The 21,653-nt window shown below is 49.2% G+C and overlaps 1 protein-coding gene across 1 annotated transcript; it reads left to right on the top strand.

Moving 5' to 3' along the window:
• The first annotated feature begins 8,012 nt into the window (after positions 1-8,012).
• RHOV (ras homolog family member V) lies at positions 8,013-10,074 on the top strand. Its single transcript, XM_080809494.1, has 3 exons — positions 8,013-8,310; positions 8,520-8,578; positions 8,771-10,074. The coding sequence occupies exons 1-3, from the start codon at positions 8,103-8,105 to the stop codon at positions 9,212-9,214; spliced, it is 711 nt and encodes a 236-aa protein (XP_080665620.1). The 5' UTR covers positions 8,013-8,102; the 3' UTR covers positions 9,215-10,074.
• Positions 10,075-21,653: the final 11,579 nt, after the last annotated feature.

The following is a 21,653-nucleotide window of genomic DNA, read 5'->3' as shown; positions in this document are numbered from 1 at the left end:
TGCCCCCCAGCCCTCCCAATTTTAGCACTGAAATTTTGGCATCTCAAGACAACCCTTAGTCCTGTTCACTCTAGGCCTAGCAGTTCTCCTGTGAAATAACTCCAAAGGACAAGAGCAGCTCTGATGTGACCTGATCGGGCTCCCGCTTCCCTTGCCAGCTTGTTGCTTATCTGTCTCTTCCTCAGCCAGGCTAAGCTAGCTTTAGTTCCAAATGGACCCCATTCTTTCTCCCCTGGGCTTGATTCCTGCTGTTTCTTTAAGGCTGTTCCCAAGCCCCCCCCCCTTTTTTTCCCTCCATTTAGTAGAGTAAATGACTGAACCTGGGTGGTTCAGCCCTTAAGCATCTTCCTTCCACTTGGATCGTGGTCCCAGAGTCCTGGAATCCAGCCCTGCATTGGGCTCTTTGCTCAGCAGGGAGCCTGCTTCTCCCTCTCCCACGCCCTCTGCTTGTGTTCTCTCTCACACAGTCTCTCTCTCTCTGTCAAATAAATAAATAAAATCTTTTTAAAAAAGAGAAAGAGAGGGATGCCTGGGTGGCTCAATCGGTTAAGCCTCTGCCTTCGGCTCTGGTCATGATCCTAGGGTCCTGGGATGGAGTCCTGCATCGGGCTCCTTGCTGGCCAGGGAGCCTGCTTCTCTCTTCGCCTCTGCCTGCCTCTCTGCCTGCTTGTGCTCTCACTCTCGCTCTCTCTCTCTCTCAGACAAATAAGTAAATAAATAAAATCTTTTAAAAAAGAGAGAGAGAGAACACAAGTTGAGGGGGGTGGGAACGGGCAGAGGGAGAAGCCAACTCCCCACTGAGCAAGGAGCGCTGGGGCTCTCTCTCCCAGGACCCAGATATCATGATCTGTGCCAAAGGCAGAGGCTTAACCGACTGAGCCACCCAGGTGCCCTGTTTCCAAGCCCTTTTTGCTTGGTTTATACTCCTTTCAAATCCAAACAGACTGATAAGTTCGACAGGCACACACCAGTATGACCACACCAGTTGTTAAAGTACCCACCTCCCTGAGTGTGCCCCACCCTGTCACTCCTGCCCAGAATCCAGCCACTAAGGGGTTAACGTTGGGCATAACCCAGTCTTCTAAAAACCTGCTACAGCACAGGGACTATCTCTTTCTGAGGCTATACCAGTTGCTAAAGAATTTAGATAGCCCTATTTACAAGTGTGTAAAATGCTAGTTTATATAAACAATGCCTAGAAGAGAGTTTGGAGCGATAGTATTATTCATTGAATGTTTGTTTACTGGGCTCTCTTTTTGCAAAGCTGCTGATGTTCATCATTATCCTCATCAGCATCAAAGGATAATATGTGCTCTAGGGTTACCCACAGCGACATGAATGGACCTCAGTGGATCAGGCCTCAGCTCCTGTTCCAGAAGAAGCTTTGGGCAGTGGAGTCAGTCCTTGGGACGAAGCAACTAAGGATTTGGCTGGACCTGAGACCCAGCCATTTGGGCAGGTGCTGCAGCCTCAGGGAAGGATCGTGGGCTGCCAACCAGTATTTTTTTTTTTTAAGATTTTATTTAATTTATTTGTCATAGAGAGAAAGAGCATGCACGCACAAGTAAGGCGAGCATAGGGATAGGGAGAAGCAAGCTTCCCGCTGAGCAGGGAGCCCAATGGGGAACTCTGTCCCAGGATTCTGGGATCATGACCTGAGCTGAAGGCAGGTGCTTAACCAACTGGGCCAACCAGGCGCCACTGATTCCACATTTTAATATACACTCTTCATATAGGATTCTCTTTTATTCTAACTGTACACTTTTTTAAAATACTTGGGCTCAAACTGTCTTTATAATTCTGTACCATTTAATATTATCTTTCCGCATTTCCTCATTGAAAATTCTCGTAAGGATTGTTTGCAGGGCTGGAGGTGTACTCTAACTGAAGGATGTGGGATGTCAGGTAGAGACTCAGACACTATCCAATGGCTAAACAGGAATTCGTTATAGGCTTTGAGTGAGAGAGTGACAGAATAAGTGTTTTGACTTAGAAAGCTTGGGTGCACCAGAAATGTACAAAGCAAAGATGGGAGGCCAGTAGGAGGTGATTACTGTGGCAAAGGATGCGAAAAGGAAGAGGAGAGTCTTGTATTTCAAAGAAAAGCAGACCCTCAACTGATAGCCACCCAGGGGTTCCAGGAGTCCTTTATAGATGAATTTTTTTAGGTTTCAACTTCCACAGGCCTTTAAAAAATATTGGCCAGGGCTTGAGTGTGAGGTCTGGGCAGGAAAAAGGGACTGGGGGCGTGGCGGGCAGTAGCAGTTGGGATTAGCTAGATGTAGGGGAGGTGGTGAGAAAGAGGTAAAAGCAGAGGCTAAAGCGGAATTAGAGGGGAGATGCAGGGCAAGGTGGAAGACTGAGCCATGGGAGCCGGAGGACATGGACGGCTCAGATGGGGTTGGGCTGAAGGGTTGGCTAGCAGGATCCTGTGGGGGGAGTTGGGAGGGGACACCATGAGGCCAGCTCAGCCCAGACAGCTGAGTTTGCCACCAACTCCCTCCCAGGACACAAGCACACCAAGTAGAGAGGGATCGGGTGGCCGGGTGATGGACATTGGGGAGGGTATGTGCTATGGTGAGCGCTGTGAATTGCATAAGACTGATCAATCCCAGACCTGTACCCCTGAAACAAATAATACATTAGATATTAATAAAAACCAAATTAAAAAGAAAAACCCAGTTAGGGGTGCCTGGGTGGCTCAGTGGGTTAAAGCCTCTGCCTTCGGCTCAGGTCATGATCTCAGGGTCCTGGGATCGAGCCCAGCATCGGGCTCTCTGCTCAGCAGGGAGCCTGCTCAACACCCTCCAACCCCGTCCCCGCCTGCCTCTCTGCCTACTTGTGATCTCTGTCTGTCAAATAAATAAATAATCGTTAAAAAAAAAAAAAAACCAAAAACTATTAACTGTGCAGTCTATTGTACGGCAGTAGTAGCAGTAGTATGGTAAATAAGAGGTGTTTTTTTTTTTTCCCAGTTTTACTGAGGTATGACTGCCAAATGAAGTGCTAAATGTGCAGTTCTTTCTTGGGGCCCCTCCTGAGCAGCAGGCCTGACTTGGGAGGCTTGGAGCAGAGTGTTCCCCAGGAACTGGAGAAAGACTGCTCCGGGCGTGTTTCTCTTACAAAGAGTCTGCGCATTGACCTTGCTAAGTCCAAGCTACCCCACTACCAGCTTTTTTTTTTTTTTTTTTTTTTTTGTTAACACCGTTTCAGCTGTAGGAAAAGCACGATGGTGGGGTAGGGATAGATCGGTTTGTTTGCTTGCTTGTTTGAGATCGGTTTGGTTTACTCTCATTGAGGTTTTACCTAGGTATCCTAATGTAGGCAGTAATTTTATTTTATTTTATTTTTTAAGATTTTATTTGTTTATTTGACAGAGTCACACAGTGAGAGAGGGAACACAAACAGGGGGAGAGGGAGAGGGAGAAGCAGGCTTCCCCGCCAAACAGGGAGCCCAATGGAGGGCTCGATCCCAGGACTCTGGGATCATGACCTGAGCCAAGCCAGACACCTAATGACTGAGCCACCCAGGCGCCCCAATAAACAGTAATTTTAAATAAGATAAGGGAACAAGAGAAATGCTCAAGAACTTGGCCACACCTGAGGGTGAACCTGTGAAGTGTCCAGCACTTACTAGCCTCTTTAATATTGGGCAAGTCCCCTAGCTCCTCTCCCTAGTATACTCACCCTCTCCCCCAGCCGTCTCGCTTTGCTTCCCATAAGACAGGGAAATTAAAGCACTAATTTCTAAGTCCCATACACCTGTGTCAGACATTTTGGAAACTAAAGGTTATTACTGCCATGATTCAACGTCAGGGCCATGTTTTGGTTTTTTGAGTGTTTTCTCTTCTTTCTTTCTTTCTTTCTAAATAAACTGTTCACATTTACAGGAAAAGTTGAGAAGATAATTTCCATATACATCCAACCCAGGTTCCCCTGTGATGAACATCTTACATTATGTGGTTATATTTGTCATGATTAACGAACCAGCATGGATACATTATTGTTACCTAAATTCAAATTTTGTTTGGAATTGCTCAGTTTTCCCCTAAGATCCTCCTTCAGCTCCAGAATCGGTCCACAGACCATATTACTTATATTCAGTAGCCATTCTCCTCAGGCTCCCCTCAACTCTCGGCAGTTTTTCAGACTTTCCTTGCTTCTTATGACCTTGACAGTTTGGAGGAGTACTGGGCAGGCAATTCATAGAATGTCTATCAGATGAAACTTTTCTTTCTTTTTATTTTTTTTTTAAAGATTTTTTTTTTTTTAAATTTACTTGACAGAGAGAGAGAGAGCACAAGTAGGCAGAGTGGCAGGGAGAGGGAGAGGGAGAAGCAGGCTCTTTGCTGAGCATGGAACCTGTTTCGGGACTCAATCCCAGGACCCTGGGATCATGACCTGAGCTGAAGGTAGACGCTTAACCAACTAAACCACCCAGGTGCCCCTCAAATGGAACTTTTCTGACATCGTTCTCATGATTAGACAGAGGAAAAATGCCATTCTCATTACATCATACCAAGCGTACATAACTATCAACTTGACTTATCAATGTTGATCTTCATCTTGATCACTGGGTTGAGGGAGAGTTCGTCAGGATTCTCCACTGTGAAGTTATTCGTTCCCCCTCCACTTTTTTCATACCGTCCTCCTTGGAAGGAAGTCACTACGCACAGCCCCACTCTCAAGGAGTTGGGGGTTATGTTCCTCTTCCTGGTTCTACACATATTATTTGGAATTCTCCATGGGAGATTTGCCTATGATGGCCTATTGATTTAGGTACTCAATCATTTATTTATATCAGAATAGCCTTGTGGATATTTATGTTATTCTTTGGGTTATAATCCAATATGTCTTAATTTTGTTGCTCAACTTGTTCCAGATTCGGCCTTTGGAAACTCTTTCAGTTAGTTGACTTGGTGTCTGTTTGATGTGCCACCATCTTCCCTTTCTTTTGTTTAGGGTGTCCTTACTCTCTGTACCACAGAATGTTCCAGGCTCATCTTGTATATTTCCTGCCCCAGCCCTTGAATCAAGCATTTCTCTAGAGAGAATGTTAGGGCCAAGTTTCAATCTTAGCAAACATGTGTCTGCCTGGAAGTTAGGATAGACGATCTGTTCGGGGGCGGGGGGGGGGGCCAGAATAAGACTCAACCCACCATTAGGAGGGGACTTTCCAGGGGCGCCTGGGTGGCTCAGTGGGTTAAGCCTCTGCCTTTGGCTCAGGTCATGATCTCGGCGTCCTGGGATCGAGCCCCGCATTGGGCTCTCTGTTCGGCAGGGAGCCTGCTTTCCCCTCTCCCTCTCTACCTGCCTCTCTGCCTACTTGTGATCTCTGTCTGTCAAATAAAGAAATAAAATCCTTAAAAAAAAAAAAAAAAGGAGGGGACTTTCCCAGCTGTAGCAGCTACAATGGCAAGTCCTTAGCTGAGAAACAGGTGACTCACCAGCTCCCAGGGTTGTCTCCACCCTCCCCTTCTTGCTGGCAAGACTGTCCTTAAACCAGCTCAGACAGAGGGACCTAGGTCAGAAAGTGTCCCCACCCATGGGGCCTATCACAGGCTCAGTCAGGGCTTTCACGCCAGCAGACACCTCCCCCCATTTGTGTATTATTTTTATATACCCTTCATTCCTGCAGAAAGGATTAAACAAGATTACCCTCAAATTTATAGCTACAATTAAACTATTATTAAAACTTGGGCAAAAGGACTAGAGTTCTGTGAAGAAGAGCCCCCACGTGTGTGTGTGTGTAGTAATTTTGTCCCCGACACCTGGTTCCCTGAATCACAGATTGCTAGCACTAGAAGGGTTTTCAAAAATAAACAGGCTTCACCTGTCATTTATTTTATTTTATTTTATTTTATTTTTCACCTGTCATTTTATAATGCTAAGCCAGATCAAGGAATTTCTCAGAAGTCAAAAAGCTAATGAGTGGAAGAACTAGGAATACTAGGATGGGTCTCCTGATATACCTGTCTTTTCTTTTCTTCTTCTTTTTTTTTTTTTTAAAGATTTTATTTATTTATTTGACAGAGAGAGAGAGATCACAAGTACGCAGAGAGGCAGGCAGAGAAAGAGGGGGAAGCAGGCTCCCTGCTGAGCAGAGAGCCCGATGCGATGCGGGGCTCAATCCCAGGACCCTGGGTCTGCGGGGCTCAATCCCAGGACCCTGGGATCATGACCTGAGCCGAAGGCAGAGGCTTAACCCACTGAGCCACCCAGGTTTCCATACCTGTCTTTTCAAATCCGCATTCTTGCCTCCTTTTCCTGGAGAGCAAAAGGAACAGCTTTTGGACCTCCTGGGGGATACAGTGGTAAGACAACACTTTGGGGCCTCTTTCATCTGCTAGATGAATAAATATAGGTGGATATGTCTGAGAAGTCTTTGGGCCTATAATCAGGGATTATTAGGATCCCCAGATATTTGGATGGAGGGAATGTAGGAGGTAGACATTGGGATATAGAAGTGGATATTGGAGAGGATCCTACCATTTCCCATAGTCAAGATTTTAATGGTTAAATTAGCAACTTTCTAGGTGTTGTCCTCAATTCTTGACAAGGAAGGAAGGAAGGAAGAAAAAAATAAAAATCAGGGATCCTGACACTTTTTCCACGAGATTTTGAGACTTGGATTTATGGATTTTTATACTACCAATAGTTTAAGAAATAGGATTATCTCTTTGCTTTTCTTTTTTTGGGGGGGGATTATCTCTTTTCTTTAATGTTCATTGCCTCCTCCCCTCCCAACATTCTCCCTGCAACAACTCAAGAACGAGGTGTTTTTAATGATCTTTGTACAGGCTGAGATGAAAGACTATCTTGGAATTCAGAGAAAGGATTCTGGGCCTGATGTCACTTGGTACGGCTGCAAAAAAGAAATGAAATTAGCTCTCTTGGGTGACCTTCCTAGAGCTACCTGGCATATATTGTCTCAGTCTGTAAACCCCTTCTGGAACAAGGACAGTGGGTGGCCCAGAACAGCATCAACAAAGAGTAATTACTATGTGCTTGTGATGACGATGATGAAGATAGTATTAGGGACTTTGGGGATTTAGAAAATACTCAAATGGAGAATTGTCCTTGGAGATCCTCTCCAGCTAGATTCTCCAGCACCCCGAATTCCTTTAGCAGAATATAGTGAAGGTGTTTAAGACCTGCCTCCAGGCCTAACCTAGAGGGAGCTGTTCCCTGGGACTACAGTAAATTCCTGCTTGATGTGTTCATGCTTGAGTTTATCTTCTCTTTATGATCTGTATTTTTTTTTTAAAGATTTTATTTTGAAATAATCTGTAAGTGACCCAGAATGGGGCTTGAACTTACATTCCTGAGATCAAGTTGAATGCTCTAAGGACTGAACCAGCCAGGTGCCGCCATGATGTATATATTTTTTAAAAATCATTCGTTAATTAAGAAAATTATTACCCAGACTTTCTTTTTTTTTTTAAAGATCTTTTTTTATTTTTTTATTTATTTGACAGAGAGAGATATTACAAGTAGGCAGAGAGGGAGAGGGGGAAGCAGGCTCCCTGCCGAGCAGAGAGCCCAAAGCGAGGCTCGATCCCGGGACCCTGGGATCATGACCTGAACCGAGGGCAGAGGCTTTAACCCACTGAGCCATCCAGGCGCCCTATCCAGACTTTCATACTCGTGCAAACATATATCTAGTTTATTTTCAACAAAGGTTTGATTTGAACAGGCTGTATTGTGTGTGCTACAACTTGCTTCTTCCTCTTAACGATAAATCCTGGATAGCTTTCTCCGCCAAGATACCTCGATCTGCCCCATTTTGTTGATTCTTTGTCCTTGCACCTGCGTGATTCCCTGAGCTCCAGTTTTCGTCCTGCCTCCCTTCCTCCCGGCGTTTGTGATTGCCTGGCCTCATGGGGTGCACTGCGGCGCGAGGCGCAGCTGGAGGCCCGGCGGGTGGGCGGGGTTCGAGGCCGCTCGGGACATGCAGATGAGGTGGGCGGGGCCCCACATATACCCGGGGTTAGCGGCGGGCCAGCGCGCCGGGCCTTGGCGGACTCAGTCGGAGGTGGCCTGCGGCACCTGCTTTCCGGAGCGCAGCGGAGCCTGGTCCCGGGCTGCCCCCGGAGCGGGCCATGCCCCCGCGGGAGCTGAGCGAGTCCGAGTCGTCCCCGCTCCGGGCCTCGACCCCTCCCCCGCGGCGGGGCAGCGCGCCCCCGGAGCTGGGCATCAAGTGTGTGCTGGTGGGCGACGGCGCCGTGGGCAAGAGCAGCCTCATCGTCAGCTACACCTGCAATGGATACCCCGCGCGCTACCGGCCCACAGCGCTGGACACCTTCTCCGGTACGTTCAACGGCCCCGGCGGCCGCGTGGTTGGGGGTAGGGTTGTGCACTCGTCGGCCGGGGCCGGCGCGGGGGCGGGAGGGCAAGGGAGCCCCCCGGGAGGGAGGCGGGAGCAGGCCCAGAGGTGGCGCTGGTGAGGTCTGGTGCGGCCCTGGACGCTCTTCGTAACTCGCCGTCCCCCCCACCCCCACCCCGCCCTGACCCTATAGTGCAAGTTCTGGTGGATGGAGCGCCGGTGCGCATTGAGCTCTGGGACACAGCGGGACAGGTGAGAAGCTGGGGCGACCCCTAATGGACTGGGAGAAGGTGGGCTGGAGCCTGGGAGGACCCTAGATGGATAAGGAATGGAGAAAGTCTTGGGCCCTTCTGACTCTCAGGTCTGCAACCCCAGGTGACAATCAGATTCCCATTACCTGTGGCAGGGAATAATCCTGCTAACGATCAGGCCTTCCCATCCTAGGAAGACTTTGACCGCCTTCGCTCTCTCTGCTACCCGGATACCGATGTCTTCTTGGCCTGCTTCAGCGTGGTGCAGCCCAGCTCTTTCCAGAACATCACAGAGAAATGGCTGCCGGAGATCCGCACTCACAACCCCCAGGCACCCGTGCTGCTGGTGGGTACGCAGGCCGACCTGAGGGACGATGTCAATGTACTGATTCAGTTGGACCAGGGGGGCCGGGAGGGCCCCGTGCCCCAACCCCAGGCTCAGGGTCTAGCGGAGAAAATCCGTGCCTCCTGCTACCTTGAGTGCTCCGCTTTGACGCAGAAGAACTTGAAAGAGGTGTTTGACTCGGCTATTCTCAGTGCCATTGAACATAAAGCCCGGCTGGAGAAGAAACTGAACGCCAAAGGTGTGCGTACCCTCTCCCGCTGCCGCTGGAAGAAGTTCTTTTGCTTTGTTTGAAGAGCCTCGGTGGCTAGGGACTAGTAGGCATAAGCCCACAGACTTCTGGAAACGGGGGCCTTTGAGGGGGATGCTGGCAGGGCCAGGCCACCCTATGGGACTCAGTTCCATCTGAACACTGTGGGGACACAGGCCTCCAACTGCCCGCTCTAATAGGTGAGGGGCTCTGATTTGGATTTCTGTGGTCAGGGTCACAGAGAAATCAAATCCCAGCACTTTCATTTTCATGGGCTGGTCCTAACAGTGCCAGCCACCTCACCTCCAAGCATTTTGGGATCCAATTCCCAGTTTCTTATCATGAGCCCTCAGGTCAGCCTGGCTGAATTAGGACCCCCTATGGTGGTCCCCACCTTGGCACAGCGGGAGAGGAAGAGCCAGGCATTTTGGAGGGCAGGAGGGTGTCCAGCCCTGATTTGGAGAGAAGTTCGGGATGGACTGGGTAAGAGGTCAAGGAGAGACAGAGAGGGGAGCAGAAAGTGAGGTCTTGGAGCCTTGGGACAGGAGGCAGTATGGTGAGGAGGCAGGTCAGAGGGCTAGGTTTGGAAGAGGGAAGAGCAAGGAGAGCAGAAAAGTGGGGCAGCTGAAGAGTAAGGCTGACACCTGGGCTGCCCTCTGCCCCCAGGGCCCGGGAGGGCAGGGCTGGTCCCTGGGAAGAACTGGGACTCAGGGCTCCCTAGGCACTGCCCAAACTGGCTGGGCCAGGAGCAGGGCAGGAAGTGAGAGGCAGGGCCCGGCAGGAGGAGGGGGAGGAGCTGCGACCTAGAGCCTAGAGGAGGAAGGGGCTGGGGTCACTTTTCTCTAAGGCCACAGCCTAGAAGGTAGGACGGTACAGAGTCTACAAATAAAGTCTTAGGTTTCTGAAGCTGCTGTCTCTGTGTCATTTCCTGGAGCTGTCTGCCCATTGCCCTCTCAGAGCTCTCTTCAAGGCCCAGCAGCCAGGATAGACAGGTTGGACACTGAAGGTCTGAGGCCAAACTGACAGGTGGGGGCTGGACTAGATGAGACAGTGTGATGGGAACTGGACTGGGGGGGGGGCACGTCTGGGGCTCCCCGCTTGGGGCTTAGCTGGTTCCCAGGAGAGCTAGCGTGGGAAGCAGCCTAGGAACGGGTTTCCCCAGGTGTCAGCGCCAGAGCTGCTTTCCCATGACCTCACCAGGCGGGTGTTGCCCCGCCCCTCTGCCCCTCCTTTCTAGAGCACCTCCCTCAGCGCTGGGGCTCTCGGGCAATGCTGGGCCCTCTCAACCTTCCTGCTCTGATCCTTCCAACTGTCCACAGGGTCTCGGGGTGGGGGACCACCTGCTTCAGAGCCTGAGCATGAAGGGACTCTTTACAGCCTAAAGCTCAACCACTGGTCAACTCTGGGTCAAGTTGATTGGACCTAGTCTCCGATCTTGGCACTCAGTCCGCAGAAGGACCAAGGTGCCAGTTGTCAATCATTTAAATAGAGGGGTGCCTGGGTGGCTCAGTGGGTTAAGCCTCTGCTTTCGGCTGGGGTCATGATCTCAGGGTCCTAGGATCGAGCCCCGCATCGGGCTCTCTGCTCAGTGGGGAGCCTGCTTCCCCCTCTCTCTGCCTGCCTCTCTGCCTACTTGTGATCTCTCTCTCTCTCTGTCAAATATATAAAATCTTCCTTAAAAAAATAATTTAAGTACAAATTTGGTCCCAGAAATCCTGTGGAGTGAGGGTTTGTTGGGTGACAACTTGGACAGGAGCAGGGATCCAGAGAACATTCCTTGGAATTGAAGCTGGAAGGAACTTTAAAGGGCAGCTTGGAGGAAAAAAACACACTTTATTTTACCCATAAGGAAAGGGAGCCCCAGAGAAAAAAGGTAACATCTCAAGTGAGATATTACTACCAAGCAGCTGTAAGAGTACTCTGGGAAATCTAGAGTTCTGTATGTCCATGGGTAAATGTTATTCTTTTAGAGAGCTATTTCTAAGGCACACCTGGGACACCTGCTAGGCAATTGTCAGGCCGGGTGAGTGCGAGCACTGTCCCAGCCCAGCAGCCTCTGCAGGAAGTAACAGCTGCTGGGGTATGAGAAAGAGCAGGGCTGAGGGACAGAAATCCTAGCCAAGTGAAACCCGAGATAATCCCCAAATTTAGATTTTAGCCAAGACTGTCCAGCGCCTGTCCCACCAGTACCCATCCCCCAGAGCTCCAGCCATCTTGTCTCCCTTTGTCCCCTTGCCCCCCAGGGGGGTGCTGGAGCTGCGCCAGGGCAGGTGGGGATTGGGGGGGTGGGAGGGGTGGGGGATGGGGTGTGTCTCACACCTCAGCTCCACAGCTTCTTTTACCCCAACCCAGCCCATCACACTACCCCCCCACCTTCAAACTCTGCCATCAACCATAGCCTTAGGCAAATCATTTCCCTTCCGTGTGCCTCAGTTTCCTCATTTGCAAAACAGGACTCAGGATTCTGGATGAGAGGTTGTCAGACTTCTTCTGGGGGTTTTAGAGGTGCCGCGAATAGGGGGCGGAAGTCTAAAAGCCATCTCTGAGGCTCCCCCCGCTCTGGCTTCTTCCCTGATTCTCTGATGGTCTCAACACATCCATGCCACTATGTCTCCTCTTTTGCTAGGTCACCAAGCCTGGCCCGAGCCTTTGTCAGCCTTGCCCTCCTCATCCCTGCCCCTGCTGCCTTCCCTCTGGTGCCTCTCTGACTCAGGACTATTACCAGCTCTCAGGGGCCAGCAGTGAACTCCCAGGCCCTCATTTTAGAATTCTAGGACTTCTCAAATCCCACACCAACCTGGACCAGGCCAGCTGATTCCAGTGATCCCACTCCCTGATCCCCGATTATTTTTTGACTTCTGACTCCCAAGTCTTTGCTTTGCCAAGTGCTCTAGTTTGCAAAGTGCCACCCATGTCCTGTTTCTCTTCTAAGCATCTTTCCATACTCCCCTTTTCCAGAAAGGGTCTCTTACTTGTATTAGTGTCTACATTGCTCTCTTGGTACTTGGAGGCACTCTGAATTTGGTCACTTACTCAGATCACATCTCCCCAGTGAAGTAGAAAGTCCTCTTCATGCCCTTGTGCTCCCAACGGGGCTTGGGCTCCGGCAATGTTTGCTGTTGGCCCTTAAGGGCTTCAGATAAAAAGCCAACCAGTGAGCCCTGGAGGGGATCCTGAGGCTCAAGTTCAGCTCCAGATATGTGCCACTGAAGCCTGGAGATAAGCCTGAGAGCAATGGCTTGCTGGAAAGGCCCTTGGAGAGACCAAGCCTAAGCCCATGCAGGACAGGTGGGATTTACTTCTGGTTCCAAACCCACTGATTTGCTCTGCTTCTGTTTTCTGTCTATAATAATCTACCTCTTTCTTGCCTTTGCCTTTTTTCCCACCTCTCCATTCTCTCTCTCTCTCTTTTTTTAAAGATTTTATTTATTTATTTGACAGAGATCACAAGTAGGCAGAGAAGCAGGCAGAGGGAGAGAGGGGAGCAGGCTCCCCGATGAGCAGAGAGTCCCATGCGGGGCATGATCCCAGGACCCTGAGATCATAACCTGAGCCACCCAGGCACCCTGCCACCTCTCCATTCTTGATTCTAAGTTTAAAAGGATATTGATTATGTTAATCAGATAAAATTGTATGTTTCTTACATCTTACATGGCCTGACGGATGTAAATTGTTTTTAATGTCTGTGTAACCAAACCTTAGCTGACTTTTAAAATGTTTCTTTTTTCCCATAATAGCTACTCATAGGAAAATTAGAAGATTTTTCATTTATTTATTTGACAGAGAGAGAGACACAGCAAGACACAGCAACAGAGGAAATGAGAGAGGGAGAAGCAGGCTCCCCACTGAGCAGGGAGCCCAATGTGATCTCAATCCCAGGACCCCGGGATCATGACCTGAGCCAAAGGCAGACACTTAACGACTGAGCCACCAGGGCGCCCCAATAGTAGCATTTTTGATGTACTTCCCTCCAGCCTGTTCTTCTATGCATATATTTGAATTGTTTTTGTTATCATGCTGTATATAAAATTTGTATTTTGGGTTTTTTTTTCCTCCATTTAAAATTTTAACAGGGGTGCCTGGCTGCCTCAGTTGGTAGAGCATGCAGCCCTTGATCTCCGGATTGTGGGCCCCACGCAGGGCATAGAGGGGATGTAACTGTATGTGTATATTTGCTTACTATTTCTACTATTTCACCCTGACCATAATTTCTCAACCAGATCCCAAATTGGGAGCATTGAGGTTGTTTTCCTCTAACTTTTTTTTCCTTCTATTATAAATGATACTACGTTGACATTTGATTATTTTTTTTTTCCACCATGGGTTGGCCCTCTACAGAAAAACAGTTGCTCTTTGGTTTGGAGATTGGACCCCGTAGAATTCCAAGTGGCTTTTCAGAAAGGGCTTGGGTTTCTGTGTCTGTCTGACTCGTGTGTGGGGGGAGGACATCTTTCTGTGGGAGGATGACCAGCAGATTGCGGGTACGCAATAAATACTAAGTGATGACAAGGTGTATGTATGTTGTGTATTTGTGGTCACGCGCATTTCCCTGCGTTCGTCCCTGTTTTTGCTCTTGCATATTGAAAGTGGGTATTGTCTTTGGGCAAAGCTCTGAATAATTCCATATATGCGCAAGTCTGTGTGTCTGTGTCTGTCCATGTGGGCGTCTTTCTTTATGCAAGATGTGTACAGCTCTGGATGTGCATGTCCATGTACCCACATGGTATCTGGCCTTACGAGTGTGTATTGTACACAAATCTGCGTGTGTATCTGGGTGTGCATGTGTAGGTTAGGCCAAGTTCCTGGGGGGCCGTGTGTCTACATGTCTGTGCATGCTGTGTGGATCTGTGAGGGGGTCTCTCTCCGTGTGCTTCCTTGTGCCTGGCGAGCATACTGGGACTGGGCTGTCCTGTGAGTGTGTGTGCACGCGAAAGGAGGTGTGCCTGGCTTGCTTTCCCCCTGGGAGCTGAGAGGTGCCCAGGGCGGGGGTGACGCACCCTCCCCGAGCTCCCCTGTTCTCCTGGGAACCGGCTTGGGAGAGTGAGTGAGACCGAAAGCAGACTGCGTCAGGAACACCAGCCCCTTTTGCAACCAGCCCAGGCCCCAGGCAGTTGGTAACCGCGGCTCTCCCAGGTCAGACCTGCCCACCGTATGTGGCTGCCAGGAGACCGGGCTCCCAGCAGGGCCGCACTGTCAGCGCCCTCCTTGGGCCTGGGCCAGATCCACCATAGTGAGCACGACTCACCCTGCCAAGGGGCCCCATGAGTCACCCTGTGGCAACAGCAGGGAGTGACTTCCTGGGCAGCGCTGACTGTCCCCGGGAATCACGGCTTTCTGCCTCACATTGCTGCAATGCCCAGGTGGCCTTATCTCCTCCGGCATCACCTGCCGTTCTTACAATTGAACTACTCCTTAGCTCCAATTTTCAGATAAAAAGACCGAAGCACAGAGCCCCCTGATTAAGGTGAAGCCCAAGTTGGGCCTTGGACCTGGGTTTCCTAACCCTGGGTCCAGGCCTCTTTCTAGGGAGCCACCTAGGGCTCTAGGTTTCTGCCCCGTTAGCTCTAGAAATGATTCTCTTAGAGGGCAGAGCTGGGAGTTGTGGTTTCTGGGACAGACTCGGTTGTCCTGGGCTGCGGAGTGGGGCAGAGGGAGACAGGGCTGGAGGTGGGATGTGGGGGAAAGATGTCAGCACTGAACCAGGCCTGCTCTCCTTGTATAATATTTTCAAGGCTTTCTCCATTGAACAGAGGATTTGTTCCATAACTGGAATGACCATGAAATTCATTGTCAGGTTCAGGATATTTTTGAGATTGAAGGGAGCTCTATTAGTCACCTGTCCTTATGGTCACCCGACTTGTGATCCTTTTGGAAGGCAGAGCCAGTGATTGTCATCAGCAAAGAGGGCCTCCTCGACCCTCACCTGCACCAGTCTGCCTCTCTCCCCAGGTGTGCAGATGACTCCCTGGCCCCTTGGCAATGAGGGATGTCAGGGGGGCCCTTGGGCCCAGTGGGGGCATAGAAGTTCCCTGGTCCCCTTGAAGCTGGTGGAAAATCAGCCAGCACAGACCCCACCCAAGGACGCCTGACCCACGATGGCTTCCTCCCTCCGAACTGTGGCCATGCTCTGCGGCTTCTGCCCATCTGCTTCCCCTCTCCAGTACTCTGAGGCAGTTGGGGAGCAAGCAGAGAGACCACTGTGCCGGTGAGACAGGGGGCCCTCGGTTCCTGGGGCATCACCCCATCCCTGCCCAATGGGCCATATGCTCTGCTGACGACCCCATCTCCCATGCGCACTCCTGTCTCAGCCCCATCCCTGACTTGCTGGGCGACTTTGGGCAAATTACTGCCTTCCTCCTTGTCTGAGTTTCTCTTTGTTGTGAAGTGGGGCTAATACTTTCTGCCCCTCCCTGGCTCCCAGGGGACCTGTGGGGATAATCAAGATAATAGTGGGGAGCTGATTTGGAGGAAGCTATTGAGAACCAAGCAAGAGGTATCAGTGCTGGCCCGTGTTTACATGGGTGTGGACCTTGGGTTCCCAGCATCCTGGGGCCTAGGACCAGCCCTGACAGCTTCTTGGCCTGGCTCCTGGCTCCTTTGTCCCACTTCCAGAAAAAGGACAAAAACTGAAGCCGGGAGTCTCATCATCTGGAGAAGATGATGTCAGAGCAAAAAGTTTGGGGCTCAGAAATACTGGCTTCGCTCTGTCCTCCACCACTGGCTGCGTGACCTTGCGCCAGTCACTGCCCCTCTCTGGGCCTCAATAACTTGGCTCTGACAGCCTCCCTCCACTCTGCACTCAGGGATCCCAAGTCTATCATCAGAGGCCGGCATCATGGTTTGGGGGATAGAAAGGACCTTGTCGTCTTGTCCTTTACTTTCCGTAGACTATGATGGACTTCTCTTTGAGGGTCACAGACTGATCCTGGTCAGTTTGATGAATTCAAGTCCTACACTGGTTGCAAAAGGGATTATATGGGAGAAGGGAAGGGGGTCAGAGAAAATCCGCTAGGAAGACAACCCCAAGTGAGTTAGTGAGTCAGCAGTAGAATCTGTTGCATGCCTGCAGTATTTGATTCGCCCTGTACCTTTGGCCTCTCCCTCCATGTTTAAAACCTGGCACAGCCCTCTCTTCCTCCCACAGCTGCCTGTGGAAAGTGGCTCTTGCCCCCAGTCCTCACTACACCTGCAACTGCCCCCGCCCCTGCCCTCGCCTCCACTCCCTGCCTTCCTCAGGTTTCCACCTGGCTCCTCTCCTCTTTTAACTCCTTCCCAACCCTGGTGGGCTTTGAAACTCCTCACCTTTGAACCGCTCTCTTCTGGGTCTCCCGCCCCCCAACTCCAGCCACCCCTCTAACCACTACTCCTCTGGGTCCTCTCCCTCTAAGCAAAGGCTCTGTCTCGGGGTTCATAATGTTTTTCTCCCCCAGAAGTCTCCCACCCTTCCATGTCCCTCTCCCCAGCCTACTCCCAAATCCAGGAGCTCAGCCTTCTGCTCCGAGACCAACCCTCCCAACTGGAGTGCTTGGCCCTTGCCCGGACACACCTACAGCTTGGAACTTGCAGAGCTGACCCTGTGGCCCAGAGACTACAAAACTTGTATGTTTTTGCCTTGTTCCTGGCCTTTTTATTCATTTGACGGAGAAAGAGCACAAGTAGGCAGAGGGGTAGACAGAGGGAAGGGTAGAAGCAGGCTCCCCACTGAACAGGGAGCCTGATGCGGTGCTGGATCCCAGGACCCTGAGATCATGACCTAAGCCGAAGGCACACGTGTAACCGACTGGGCCACCCAGGCCCCCTATTCCTGGTCTTTTTAAATGTACCTTCTTGCTCTTTTTTGTCTTCCTCCTACTTTGTACTCATGTTATTTCATACTTTAAATCCTTTTTAATTAATTTATTTTTTTAATTTATAAATTTAATTTATTAATTTATAAATTAATTAATTATTAATCAATAACTAATTAATAAATTTTATTAATTAATTATTAAATTAATTCTATTTAATTTAACCTTTAATTAATTATTTATTTAATTTTAATTAATTATTTTAATTTTTTAAATTTTTAATTTTTAAATTTTAAAATTTAAATTTTAAAATTTAAAATTTTAATTTTAATTAATTATTAAAATAAATTAATAAATTAATAAAAATTAATAATTAATTTATAAATTAATTTATAATTTAAATTAATTAATTTAATTAATTAAATGCTTTTAAATCCTTCCTCAGGAAGGCAAGGCATAAGCAAACAAAAACTAAGTAACTAACAGTAAAATCAATAAAACCATTCTCTTTGTGGTACCTGGGGGCCCCTCATCTTCTCTATGGTTCTCTCGAGACTGCCCTGCCCACACAGCCCCGTTTCTGTGGGCAGCACTGTCACCCACCCAGGCTCCCAGGACAGAAAACCTGCAGACTCTACTGACTCAGTTTCTCCCTTTTCATACTCCAGCCTCCAAGTCTTGCAGCCTCTCCCTTCCCTAGATCTCAGAAGCTCTCTCCTCTTTTCCTTCCCCACTGTCTCCATCCCATCACAGAGCGGCATGGTCTGAAGGTTTGTTTCTTACTGGAATATACGTGAATACTTTCCCAAACCAGTAACTTTTTATTACAAAAGCAATAGACATTTCTTGTAGAAAATTCAGGCTGACCAAAAGGAAACAGAAAACACCTGTAATTTTATCAATGAGAGGGAACATTTGGCTAAATACCCTTTTTTAGTTTTGTTGTTCTAAACATATAGCCGCCCCCCTTTTTAAAACTCTGCCACAGGGAGCCTCTCAATTTATTTCTTGCTTTATTTTCTTGGTCATCTTTGTTCCAGGATCCACTGATGGAACCCCCAGATGACCCTGCAGTTGGGGGTTAGAAAAGGCAGATGCTCTGGGGGACCCTGTGGGAGAGTCTGGACCCTACCCTCCTCCCCTCCTTCCCCCCAACCTGGCCTTCTAGGGTTGGGACAATCAGATAGGGCTATTGTCAGCACCCACTCCCAAGGGGAACTGGAAAGTGCCTTCCCAGGCTGTAGTCTAGCAGCTGGGTAGGGAAGGGAGGGGTCTTGTACAATAGGGCATACCACTCCTGATTCAGGGTTGTTTTTTTAAGTGGGCAGGGATGATTTCGGGAGAAACAACTCAGTTTTGTCGGTGTTTATTGGAACTGTTGGGACCAATAAATTTTAGAGAAAACTCCGCAATATTGGAAGATAGGTTGCATTAGAGGGGATAAGATGATGCGGGTCCCAAAGTTGAATGAATGCCAGGAGTGGTGGGCTGGGTGGAGGCTATGGATGGCTCAGTGTCTGTCCGTCTCAGGAGGACCCAAACTCAGTGCCTGGATTGCTGTAGGAATGTGGGCCCCAGATTGCCAGTCTCCCAAGTTTTCACAAAAAGCTAGAAAAGCAGATTTTTAGAAAATGAATTTTTCTGAATCTTTAAATGTTAGTAACTAATCAAAGAAGCTAAACCGCTGTTTGCATCAAAGCATGATTGGCTGCCAGCATGGAACTTTTCGATTAGCTTTCCTTCACATCTAATATACTTTACACAGGTTACCCTCATTTACTTGTGGCTTTTCTCCCTCTTTCCCTCTCCCATTGTGTGACCTCTAGTGATATGACCTGCTTACCTAACCACTCCTTAAAGCTGAGTTTGAATCATTCCTTCCCCAGCTCAAATCTGTCTTCACCAACATATTCACCAATATTGCCTCTACCCACCAAGCTCCTGGCTTTCCCTCTCAGGGTTTGAGTCAAATTGAGCAGCTCGTTGGTCAACACGAGACCCATGATCTTCACTGCCTGGCTTTTGCTCGCTATGATTTGTTGTGCCTGAAACACCCACACCCACCTGCTCATCTCTTTTTATAACTCCTCCATGAAGCCATTTCTCAACCTCCCTCTTAATTTCCATGGCTCGACCAGCCTCCATTTTATTCAACAGCCTTTTGTTAGACACTTTGTATCCCCAAGCAGGGCCTGGCATGGGGGACACTGAGGTAAATAAGACTCCATCCCTGGGGCACTTGGCTCGTTCAGAGGAGCACGTGACCCTTGATCTCATGGTCGTGAGCTCGAGCCCCATATTGCGTATAGAGATCAAGTAAATAAATGAACTTACCATTAAGAAAAAAACAAAAACAAACCAAAACCCATCCCCAGCGCTGCCGGAGGAGCCTCGTCCAGATGAGGGCAGACCTACACTACCACGGGCCACGTGTGCCCCAGAGCTGTACACAGCCGAGGACAGTGGAGAGGGCAGCAGTGGGCTTTGGCTGGAGAAACAGCAAACACTTTTTGAGCTTCATCACGAGGTAAGTAGAGGCTTTCTGGGGGAAAGGCATTTGAGGTAGGGGCAACAGCCTGTGCAAAGGAATGGAGATGTGAAAGTTCTGAGAAAGGGTGGGAGATGGAAAAGAGGATGGCTGGGAAAGTCACCGAAACAAGCAATTTGGGAACCAATCTGTTTCTTTCTTTCTTTCTTTCTTTTTTAAGATTTTATTTATTTATTTGAAAGACAGAGATCACAAGTAGGCAGAGAAGCAGGCAGGGAGAGAGAGGAGGAAGCAGGCTCTCCCCAGAGCAGAGAGCCGGATGCGGGGCTCGATTCCAGGACTCTAGGATCCTGACCTGAGCCGAAGGCAGAGGCTTTAACCCACTGACCCACCCGGGCGCCCCAACCTATCTGTTTCTGACAGTATTTGCATTCCTTTTGCTAGTGCTCCACAGTGTCAGTTCTAGAAGAGTGGAGGCTGTGTCTCAGCTTTTGTGGTTCCACACCTGCTGCCTGCCTGGGACTGTGTACCCTTGCTCAAACGCTTTCTGTGAAAACACAGCACCTAGTAGTGGTGAGAATGCCCCCTAGCGGCCCCTGTGCGCTCCTTCTTCCCGTTGTCCTAGCTGACCGGGCAGAGTCCTCCCTGCACCCCTTATCTTACTGGGGATGGCACTTTGTCTGGCATCGTCTCACCTCATCTCCACCCCTCCCTAAGAGGAGGATGTTCCTTTCTGTCCAACAAACACTTAATTAAGCATTTATTTTTCGTTGATCCCTTTTGGAGGCATTGGGCTACAGAATTTCATGAGTCATTCATCACCTCAGCCTTGGAGGTGCTGCAGAGATCCAAGGGATAATGGGGGTTGTCCCCAGAGCTAGGGGCACTAGAGGAACCAAAACCATTTTGAGTCTTGAAGGATGGATGAATGGCTGGCAGAGTAGGAAGCCAAAACTCAATGTCCTCTGAAATGGGGGGGACCAGAGTAACAAGACTTGCCCCTGCCGTCTACTACCATTTACTGAGGTCATGGAGGGGATGTGGGGTGATGGAGACCCGAGACTACAAAGATACCATCTGTTGTCTCCAGGAGTTCACAACCTAGAGGGAAGACAGATAAGGAGATAGAAGGGAGCACTCTCTGCTCAGGGCGTGTTTCCCACCTGAGCGAGTGTGGGAGCCTTTGGGGAAGAACAATTAGGCCAAAAGATGAGAAAGGAAGATGTGGTCAAGGCTGAGTGCGTGACAGTTACAAGAACACAGTAGTGTGTTAGCGATTGAAAGGAGGCTCATCCTGGGGTGCTAGAAAGGTTCTGCTTTTTAAAAAGATTTTATTTATTTGAGAAAGCGAGCAAGCAAGCAAGCGAGCATGAGGGGGGAGGGTCAAAGGGAGAAGCAGACTCCAGGCTGAGCAGGAAGCTCGATGCAGGACTCCACCCTGGGACTCCAGGATCATGACCTGAGCTGAAGGTAGTCACTTAACCAAGTCAGCCAGGCACCCAAGGTTCTGCTTCTTGATCCGGGTGCTTGCCTCCTGGGTGCATGTGGTTATGGAAATTTCATGGAGCTGTACACTTCTGGGAGTCAAATATGTACCCTTATCTGCAATCATTTGTAGCCCCCAACCTTTCACATATTCATGTTTTGTTTGCTTTAAGATTTATTTAGAGAGAGCATGGGCAGGAGGGGCAGGGGGAGAGTAAGAGAGAAACCCAAGCAGACTCCATTCCAAGCTTGGAGCCTGATGCTGGGCTCAATCCCATGACCCTGAGATCATGACTAGAGCTGAAACCAAGAGCCCAACTGACTGTGCCCCTCAGGTGCTCCTCTGTGTTATTTTTCTGTACAGCAATTATTATAGTCCAAAAGTATCTCTTTGGTAAGACTAGGAGCCATGTTAGGATTTGAACCCAGTCCTCAGTACCTCTAGGACCCTGGGAACTCAGCTTTGCTGAGTCAGCGTCCTGGAAAATGGGGGATAATAATAGTACCTTCCCTCATCACAGGGCTGGGTGCCAGGCAAGAACTTAAAATACATAAAGCACTTACGCAACGCTTCCTGCATGCTTATTTTGACAATATCTGATTGGAGGTATAGGGCACATAGAAGTTCAATATATAATTTGTTGAAGAAATGAATGAAAGGATGGTTTTTTGTTTTTTATACCAAACAAAAACTGGCCGAAACACAGCAGGGTGTGGGGTGGA

Source organism: Martes martes, assembly GCF_963455335.1.
Source record: "Martes martes genome assembly, chromosome: 7".
In the NCBI taxonomy this organism is placed as follows: Eukaryota; Metazoa; Chordata; class Mammalia; order Carnivora; family Mustelidae; genus Martes; species Martes martes.
This window is presented reverse-complemented; position numbering and strand designations above follow the sequence as displayed.